Raw genomic sequence first — 10,574 nt, forward strand, 5'->3', positions numbered from 1 at the left:
GGCAGACCAACTTCTATGCTGAAGTTTGTGCGGTTATCTATGGCGCAGTTGTTGCTCAAAGGTGGAATGTCAAAAATCTATGCGTCAGATCGGATTCGATGAGTTGCATATTCGCTCTCCAAAAAGGAGAGTTGTCGTGGCAGCTAATGCAGAAGTGGAGAATGGCGAAGAGTTTTTACAACAATATTAGTTATGTTCATAGCTACAGAGAGGCTAATTTTTCAGCTGATGCCTCGGCCAAACAAGCATGTTTGTTGGCTGAGGAAAATTATGAGTTTTATGAGGGTAGGCCAGGTTTTATTCATTCTGTTGAATGGCCTGGAGAGGTTTATTTTCATTTTAAATAGCTCTTATTGGCGTGCAGCCTTTTGGCTTAGCACTAATATAGCCTAGTCCCTGTACAGTTTCGCTTTTTTATTTTTTTTTGTTGAACGAGTAAAAAAAAAGTGGTCTAAAAATGCTCTGTGGCTGACATAATCCAACGGGTGCAAATCTACCGGTGGCCAATTTAGAAACCCTGAATAAGCGTCTGGAATACGGCGTATGTTGTTTTTGGTGTCATGGTACTGCTTTTTTTCTTTTTCTTTTTGGTACATGCATCTTAGTTTAGGTAAGAAAGGATAACAATACTAATGAATATACTATACGTATTAGTGGGGATTATTCGTGTAGACAACGTGCCTAACACGCGTATGCACCGTTTCTGTTGTAGGCCTCGGACAATATAAAAACAATGCCGTTTCGTACTTGCATTCTCACGTACTAGAAAGAAAGACATTCTGATTTTGGCCTTAAGACTCGGTCTCTCTCTCTCTCTTCCTCTGTTTCTCTCTGTATTTTCAGTTTCTTTTCATTTCACAATTTTCGTTTGTCTTTCCGGATTTTGATATCTGGAATTTGAAGCCACCGCGATCCTCCTCCTCCTCATCCTCTCTATACATGGCGTCGGTATGATTTCCATCTTGTTCCTTTCGTATTTGGTATCAGTTTTGCTATATTCTCATTTGCTGTGATCAAAATTTGCCAATTTATAAGGTAGATAAATAAAACCCTTCGATTGAACATTGAATGTTAGGAACTTGAAGAAAAAATTCCGATATCTCGAATAAGAATTGAATAGGAAATGTAGAACATGAAAATCCAAATTAACATGTAGGAATTATGGTAAAATGAGAGGGGGAAAAGAGAGAAGAATTTCTCGATTTTTAGATGTGCTTTTGTTAGATCATTGATATTGTGGTTCTTTTATTTGTTTGAGAATTTAAAACCTGTGAATATGAATATACGATTGTTTTAGTTAACTTAGCCATTAGGATAATAACGTACCATGCAGAATGGCACATCCATAAGACCACTATTTTAGTCTAAGCTTGTATGTGGCTCTTGGCAAGATTCAACGTTTTGATATGGATTGGAAATAACCTACACATCTCAAGATCAATTGTTTATAAGGAGTCCAAATACAAAACCTTTTAATCGCTATGGGTATATGATCTCATCTATTTAATGTCATTTAACCAGGGCTGGGAAAATGAACCTTTGGTGTCTGTATAGAGTACATAATCGACATTGATTCGATTCGCTTTGCAGTGTCTAATTGTCTATCAATCCATATTAAAATCTGCATATCCTTGCTTATTGTTGTTAGAATGATATTCTTTGTAGCAGGACAAGGGTAGGCCTTTGCCGAAATTCGGAGAATGGGATGTAAATAATCCAGCCTCAGCAGAAGGATTTACAGTTATTTTCGCAAAAGCTAGGGATGATAAGAAGACCAATGCCGGGGATAAAGTTTCACCCAAAAAAAATAATGATAATTCAAAACAACAGCAAAATCCTCAAGATTATCAGTATCCTTCACCGGTATGACAAGCTACACCAACCTTGAATTTCATTTCCACTTTCTCCATAGCATAGTAATCTTTCAGTACTCAAACTTACATTTACTATTTTTTTGTGACTTTTTGATGCAGTGGAAGTGGTTTTGTTGTGGTTGAACCCACTCTGTAATCTGGCAATGAATTTTGCACAAACAGAGCTTTGAATACTTAAATCATTTCCAAAAGGAAGGCTCCCCTTCTCTCTGAGAAAACCATGAAATAGAAGAGACTAATGATAGATAGATGAATGGATGAAGTTGGGAAGAGTCCTGGTTGTCGTTGTCTACTTCTTTCTTCTTCTTTTCGTATACTTTGTATTTACCTCTGCTCATACCACTCTGTGTGTTTTGTCTAAGTTATATGTGTTCTTACTCTAGGAATGATAAGTAATAGACATAAAAGAGTTTAAAAAACTTCACAAATTCCTTTCATTTCTATGCATGCATCCATGATTCTTCTGAGTTCTTTTCATTTCTTGGTTGTCAAAAAGAAAAAAGTAACAGCATCTGTGATTGTGGAGAAACTGCCAAGAGTTCCAACAGTTTCTATAGGGGGGATCAGTCCAACCCAGTTCCTGTCTGCTAGACTATTGACTTTTTCCAGGATTCATTCTAAAATGCAATGTTTGAGAATAACAGTCTCTTAATATGATTAGAGAAACAAGTTAGGCTAACTTACAAAGTTACAAATCAGATTTTAAGCTGAAGAGACAAATTTACAACATTTGCCCATCGGGTTCTTAGATGAAACACTAAATAACTTATTTGTTTCCACACTACAACAACCCTGAAAAAAAACACAAGAAAGAAAAAGACAATCCAAACCCAGAATTCTTCAGGAATATAACAAAAATCTTACAGCAACTGCTGGATTACAGCCTCGTTTCCGTTCCCATTTTCATATCCTGTCCTTCGAGACGACCCCGAACTTGCAGCATCATCAAAGTGTGTAAGCTGATCCGAAGTGGACATAGTTGGAGCAGCAGCTGAAGAGCCATCGTAATTTAATGGATGATCAAACTTACAAGCAGGTCCAAACTTGCAAATGCCATAGTGACTATAGTGTGAGCAAATTTCTTCACCCTGGACAGCCAAAAACGAGATTGCAGATAAAACACAGAATCAACGTAAGGGAGATATTTTTTTTTTTGACCAAGATCGCAAACTACAGACTTAAGATGTCTCGTAAAACAGAACAGGATAATAGCATGCACATGCAAACCAACATAGTAAATACTTACAGGTCTCAGAGGTAGGCCCATGGGACTGAGAGCAGGTGAATTTTGCAGCCGATTCTTCGGATGATCAAACCTACAAGCAGATCTATATTTACAATCCCCATTTCTCACGAAGTATTGGCATTCACGTTCTCCAGGTCTCTCAGGGAACTCATCAGTGGCCATCTGCTGCTGATGACGATAATGCTTGGACCCATCTGTTTTTCTGATGGAATTGTTCTTGAATGGAGCTGATGCTGAATTGGTATTTCCCTTTGGTGGATATACTGGACCCTACAAAAAGTCATTTACAAAAGCATGAGGAACACCATTGTTTGCTTTTGGCCTTTGCTTATGCAGTAATGTGGTCTCAAACTGTCATACGAAGTAAAGATTTTCAACATGAACTTAGTTCTTTTGCCCTAAAAAGGTTTAAAACAAAAACAACAACAAAGTACGTGGAATATTTACCCGAAGACCCAAATGAAGCAACAAATAATTGTATTTCTGTAAATTTGATTTCTGAACCAACTTATTGAAATAATAAAATTGTGGGCGCTATTGCCCAGAATGAATCAACTGTGATCACTGGCTAATGCAATGGGATGGTTAAGATGAAATAGAAGGAAAGGCATATTATAAATAGTCCATAAATAACGCTTCATCAAAATAGTCCCCAAATTAATGCAATGCTGTGACAGGAAGCACATCAAAATAGTCCCCAAATTAATGCTTCACCCCATTAGGTGGGGAAAGATATGATGGCCATAAATAAGTATTAACACACCCACCTGATATCCATCCCACTCTAGATTTTGTTGTGTCCCTTGAGATGGTGAAGCCATCAGTCCAGAATATGATCGTGATGCATAAGGAACAGGATCATTTGAGGTTCTAGGTGAAGACCAAGATGCAGATGATTGAGAAGTGCCGCCTGATTGTAAAGGAACAGACATGCCACTATGATATCCTGAGCTCGGATCCAATCCTACCGCTTCCCCAGGGTCAGGATGATGAAACCTGCAATTTGTTGCGAATTTACAAGAGCCCACACGCATGTAGAAGGGGCATTCTTTCTCCCCCTGGATGAAAAGAACTTAATCAGCACAAGATAAGATTAACTAAAAGAACAAAAAACTGAATGCCACGGGATCTACCTCAGTTCCTCACACAACAGTTACTTCTAGGACATCAAATTAAAATTTCACATGGGTTTAAGTACTACCGGTCGAATTGGCAGTCCCAGAAAGTTAAAGTGCTGAGCTGGTCCAACTGCAGTTTTTTCTCGGGGATGATCGTATCTACAATCTTTCCCGTACTTACAAGCTCCTGTCTTTAAGTAATACTGTGAATATAATAAAGTAATAAGTCATTGAATCACAAATCAAGCAAAATGCATCATAAGAGTTTATCACAAAAGAAATACTAACTCCCTTGTACTGACACACACAAAAAAAGACATAGAATACAGACATCTAATATCACACATAACACAACTTCATGTATTAAGCCAAAGGATGTTCCTCTAGAAATAACAGTCAGCACTTGGGCCAATTAGTCAAAGAGGAATGCCTCCATGATATTACACCAGGGAAATCAAACTGTTACTTGGAGGCTAAAAAAGGCTCAGAGTATGAATTCTCGTTAATCTGTGAAAGAAAGACCCTCACTCAATCAAAACTTCACACAGCTGTAAACTAATAAATGTGCCTCAAACTAGGTGTAATGCAAGTAACCGTTTAAAATGATTACCTTGCATTCTGGTTCTCCTGGTCTTTCAGGATATTCTTCCTTATTATCCTTCTCCTTAACAACCTTTACATTCAAAACAAACAGCAAATGAAACATAACAACAGTGAGAACAACAATTTCCCATTCAAACCCTTCACTGATTATGGTCTTTAAGGTTGAAAAGCTCCCACCTTTAGTGATTCTGGGAAGTGGGTTTGTTGAAATCGAACCTGACAAAACCAAAAATTTCTCATATTATCAAAAACGAAATCAACAAATTTTCATGAAATGATCAGTAATATAATTCTTACATGATCTTTGTTTCGATTATGAGGATGATTGAATCTACAATTCAAACCATATCGACAAGCTCCGGTACGAAGATAAAATGAACAATCAGGTTCATCAGGTCTCAATGGATACTGCAAAAAGCTTCCATTTTTATTACTATAAATCGCATCTTTATGATAATTAACACCATTGCTTTCTTCATGTTGTTGATGTTGCTGTAACCTTAGGTTATGAAAATCTCCTTCTAGGGCATGGATGATAGCAGGATCATGATGAATTTCATGATGATGTGCAACAGATGAATGAGATGGTGATGATGATTCTATTTTGATTTCTTCTTGTTCTTGAGATTTTGATGATGATGATGAATTAATTTTCTCATAATCTTCTTCTTCTCCCATTTTCTATGTGCATTTCAAAACCCTAATTCTCTATGTTTTTTTTTGGATTTTAGATAGGAAAGTGAACTCGACACTGTAGAGAGAGAGAGAGAGAGAGGGAGAGAGAGAGGGGGAGAAAGACAATAAAAGAAGGGATGGGATGGGGGAGTTTTAAACGTACACGTAAACATGCCAACTATAACTATGCCTTAAATTCTAGTACTTCCACAAAAGTCACAATTTCATGACTCCAAATTGTGCATACATGACTGATTCTTGTGTGTTTTCTGTTGAAATTGATATGTTAGGGAGACTGACACCAAGCTAATCAGTAGTTCTTTTTTTTTGAAGCAACCTAATCAATAGCTAGTTTGTTGTTTAAAGTTTAAACAATTTCTAATACATGGCTGTATTAAAGAATATAAAGCCTAGAAACAATCCACACCCCAGTACATGTGTACAATTATATCCCAATTAAAGAAAATCTGATTTACACATAACCTTTTAAACATATCACTTTCAAAAGACCATAAAATGATAGTTTGTTTTGATGATCAAACATAACTCATCAACAAGCATAAATGTGCCCCCAAAAGCCATATTATTCCACTCTTTCCATATATGTCATAATATAGCATAAGTCATCTTATTCCAACAACAACAAAAGAAAAAAAAAAAATTGTCTTCCACAAAAAATTGTATATTGTAATGTTTAAAAATTGCCACTGGCATTCTCGAAAAAAATCCAAATAATACAAAAAGAGTTCGTGAACAACCTCCAAACTTCTTTAGCATACTCACTATGGCAGAAGTCACCTCTTCTTTCTTAGCGATACTACATAAGTAACTTTGCGCATTGATGCCTTTAAGGACTAACATACTTAAAGTAGGCGGAGATATATGATGATTAGCTGAGGAATGTCTTTTCTCCATATATCTTTTCAAGAAAATACCCTACATGATTTTGCATCTCTTAACATTTCTGAACAGAAGAAGGTATAAGCACAGAAACAGTGTCATCCTCCTCCACCAAATCCGGGACAAGACCAAACTCGTTACAATGCAAGTTTCATTCAAACTGATCATGAGATGAAATATTTTTCGTTCATCTGAGCAAAGCCTTCCACCTTCAATTCCGTAACTGAAGTACTTTTCTGACTATAAGCTCAAAAGATTGTAGGATACTTGTTTTTAAAAATTTCATTATTGTCCACTTATCCAAATAAAATCTAATTGCCTTTCCATTCTTCTAATACAACATTATTACAGTAGACACAAACTATTTCAACATGAGCGGAAATAACTTGTTAACAAGTAGATAGTTCTGCAGTAAGTCAGTTCAAATAAAATAAGTGCAACAAAAAAAGTCATGCGGACATGAATACACATGTGGTATGGTCATTGAGGTGCTCCTTTTAGCTGCGGGTGAGACCGATTTTTAGTTAGCACCAAAGGAAGAATTAACAAGAAATTATTTGATATAGTTGAGTGCAAAAATTAAGAAATTAATATAATTGGACTTATGTACCTGGGACACTTTAACATGACAGGCCATCTAAGAAGCTAAAAAAAAAAAAATCTTATCGAGATGAGAAGGGAGATACTGATGTTTTGGAAGACCTAAAACCTTAGTAGGTTTTGTGAGAGGATCACAAATATGGGGAAGTCAAAACCTCCCTTTGTTATACCACGTAGATAGACGCTTAATTGTATTTTTTTCTTTTTTTTTTTAAATTGTTAAGTATGAGTTTATAAAATATATAACTGGACTTAACAAATGATTTTTGTTGTAGGGCCAACAAAACATGGTGGATATATTTATCCGAGCCAAAACAAGCTAAATATGAGAATAATCATGTCAATAAATCTTTCCCACAAATTTTTTTTACTAAGTTGTATATGTACGAAGATATGAATAAAATCCAAAAAGAAAATAAATTTTTTTATACATATACAAAATATCCCGAAGGTCGTTAGATAGTAGATTTCGGAAAGGCCGCACTTGAATCTGCTGGGCTTTTGACAAACAAGGTTCGAATGTAGCAATTGGAAAGACTGGACTTTGTGATTACAAGCATGTTTTGGCCATAAAGATAGTTTTTGTGGCATATAAAAGGATTATCATAACTAGGGTGGAATGATGTGGGATGCCTTAGGAATAACTAATGTACTCAATATTATATGACTCGGGGATCGACCCTAGGTCGGTTGGGAGCCGATACCTGATCCCGACGGTCCCAATCGACTGAGTCACATACTGAACATAATCCAATTATAATCAGACACTTATCTAAAATAACCTATTAACTCCACATATGACCATTCAAAATGCACGGATGTATTTTACACTCGTAACTCGTTGAAACATATTACGTAAGTTTTGATGTTTTATTTTCCAACCAGAGCACCTCATCTTAGATATTCCTTTCTTCTTTCTATATTATTCCAACTAGACCCACCTCATCTTACTTTCCCCTTCTTCCTCTGTTATTCAAATTATCTCCTCTCGGTAGCTACAAAAACTTCACATAAACTCCTACAAGGGTTTCAATTTTTATCTAAATATTGTCATCTCTTTTCTCTTAAATCTCATCCTCTCATATTTGATATGAAAAGTCGAGGGTACCCAAATATACCTCAATCTTAAACTTTTCCCCATATAAGTCCTTTCTCCGAAAGTGATTGTCTATGGACTGAGTCGAGAGAATACAACTAATCGGTTCACACATCATGTGATCGTGTATGGATACGAGATCGAGACAACATGACAACAAGATAACTTATGTGATTGACTATGGATACAAGATCAAGACAATACAACAACGAAGTATGATTACTTGATAATAGGTTCGGACTTAACCAAACACAATAGGATTGCTATCAAGTAATTAGGAATTAACGTTTTTTGTATTTTACTTCTAATTATAATAAAAACAATTACAATTGTGAAAATAGAAAAGTAAAAGACACAATAAGATTTTGTTAACGAGGAAACCGCAAATGCAGAAAAACCCGGGGACCTTGTCCAGAATTGAATACTCTCAGGCTATACAAAATCTAAACCAACTTCGTATAGTTGAGACCAAGCAACTAAACCTATAGTTCACCTAGTTCCGTCTGTATCCATGCGCCTCCAACTTGCAATAAGTCACGCACTTGGAACAATTCCTTTGGTTCGTATTCCAAACAGTAAAGGAACAATAAATTTGTTCGGTCGAAACTCTTTTCAAACAAGTGATATGAGTTTGACAAAAGGCTATTCCGTTTATCCAAATAAACTCCTTTTTCGGGTTCTTAGATCTATCTAAAAATGCAACTACCAAAGTAGTTGGGTCTAGATTTTGCAATCAATACTCTTAGTCACAAAGACAATATATTGATGTCGATCTACTCAACTAATCAATCAAGGTTATCACAAAGATAAACCTATTATAGTTGGATCCCCAGCCGATCAAGTTTTGCGCACACCAAAGATTATGAACTCAAATAAGAAATCTTCTTTGTCTTCAAATGTTCTTAGATCTTCAATAAACACCTGCACACAATCAAGTTGAATCTCTTGTGATCAATCACACACAGAACGGAGTCTGTTAACAATGGATTATCACAAGATGTCTTTAGATCTACAAACAGTCTAAAGATCCTCGTCGAAACTTCGATCTAGTTTGAGTGAATCTTATATCAGAAGAGAAGATTTCCAAGCATAAACAAACTAGGTGCAACCAAAGTTAAACAACCGTTAGTCAATCAAACCAATCGAAAACTAATAATAAACTACGATTATCTAGTTTCCCACCAACAGTACTCGTAGAGCTTCCCAATCCCAAAGAAGTGTTTAAAACGAGCGGTCATAAGAGATTTCGCCTAATTAGGGTATTTTCCTCTCCAAATAGACGACTCCACCAGTAACAACACAACTAGGTAGTTTTGCTGGCTCTGAGGATTAGGTTGCTCGAAATCCAAATATTTATAAACCAAGGAAGTTTGGACATCAAGGAATTTCCAAAACCGAATATTCTCAAAGATATGCAATAAAGCCAAAAACGGTTTTCATAATTCCTGGAAATGCATTGTCCAAATATTGACCGAAATCTCAGTAGAAAATCTCCAATTAGTAAATGCACATTAGCAATTTTCATTTTCTAAAGATATGCATTTAATTGCTGGAAATTAAAAGCATATAAAACTAAAAATCTTAATTAAAAGATTCTCAATTTATTTCGATCCGGGATTCTCCTTTAGTTATTAAGGAATATCTTTGAACAATAAAAGATAAGAATTACTGCACATGTTCAAAGTATATCGACATCTTTACTTTGTAAATCCTTTTTCATATTTACAATCTTGGAACCGATTTGCCACACTTCCAAACGAGTTTAGAATTGGTTCATCTGACTTCCAAGAACTATGTGATTGTTTATCCTATCAAATCACCATTAATTGATTTCACGGTTCTAGCAAAACAAGTTTCGGTTCTACCTCCAAGTGGCTACTAGGATCGGTCACATTAGTTTCCAAAACATTGTTAACTAAGTACCAGGATCGGTTACCACTTATTTATGGTACTTACTTGTGATCGGTTGCACAAGTTATAGGATCGGTTACACCAATTTCTAAAACTTGTTAACCTACTACAAGGATCGATTACACATCTTGTGATTAGTCCCAACCAAGTTCTAGGATCGGTTACCCAATGACTAGGAATGGTCACACCAATTACAAATATCGATCATACCATCTCAGGTGATTACTTAAGATCGGTTTCACTAATAAAAGTCATACCAATACAAAAGTCAGCCATTGTGAATAGTTTTACCAAGATACATAAACAAGTTATGAGAGGTTATATTAAAAACACATATTTGTAATCCAAAGATTTGCAATGAATAACAATACCAATAATCCTAGCGATTTCCCTTTCGATTCATAAAACAAGTTTATGAATTGTACTTCCTTTAAACGAATGTAAAACATTGTTTCTTAGGACGAAATCTTCACCCATACCCATACACATAATCACAATAGCATTCATACGATTATGTCGATGTCTTATATACGAGTTCAAAAGATAGACGT

At 35.7% G+C, this 10,574-nt stretch overlaps 2 protein-coding genes across 3 annotated transcripts; one reads left to right on the forward strand and one right to left on the reverse strand.

The window, feature by feature from the left end:
• The first annotated feature begins 749 nt into the window (after positions 1–749).
• On the forward strand, positions 750–2,315 carry LOC113299394 (protein NOI4-like). 2 transcript variants are annotated; one of them, XM_026548413.1, is made up of 3 exons: positions 750–948; positions 1,666–1,863; positions 1,974–2,315. In XM_026548413.1, the coding sequence occupies exons 1-3, from the start codon at positions 940–942 to the stop codon at positions 1,995–1,997; spliced, it is 231 nt and encodes a 76-aa protein (XP_026404198.1). In that variant the 5' UTR covers positions 750–939; the 3' UTR covers positions 1,998–2,315. The 2 variants fall into 2 exon arrangements, with proteins under 2 accessions (XP_026404198.1, XP_026404200.1); XM_026548415.1 differs by having other exon boundaries at positions 1,669–1,863.
• A 189-nt stretch (positions 2,316–2,504) lies between these two features.
• Positions 2,505–5,640, reverse strand: LOC113299393 (zinc finger CCCH domain-containing protein 12-like). Its single transcript, XM_026548412.1, has 7 exons — positions 5,139–5,640; positions 5,019–5,057; positions 4,849–4,911; positions 4,322–4,441; positions 3,888–4,178; positions 3,121–3,390; positions 2,505–2,962 (listed from the first exon to the last, which is right to left on the reverse strand). Exons 1-7 carry the CDS (start codon positions 5,517–5,519, stop codon positions 2,735–2,737), a joined length of 1,392 nt encoding a protein of 463 aa, XP_026404197.1. The 5' UTR covers positions 5,520–5,640; the 3' UTR covers positions 2,505–2,734.
• Between the last annotated feature and the right edge of the window lie 4,934 nt (positions 5,641–10,574).

The sequence above is a fragment of the Papaver somniferum genome, chromosome 7 (assembly GCF_003573695.1).
Source record: "Papaver somniferum cultivar HN1 chromosome 7, ASM357369v1, whole genome shotgun sequence".
NCBI classification, from domain to species: domain Eukaryota; kingdom Viridiplantae; phylum Streptophyta; class Magnoliopsida; order Ranunculales; family Papaveraceae; genus Papaver; species Papaver somniferum.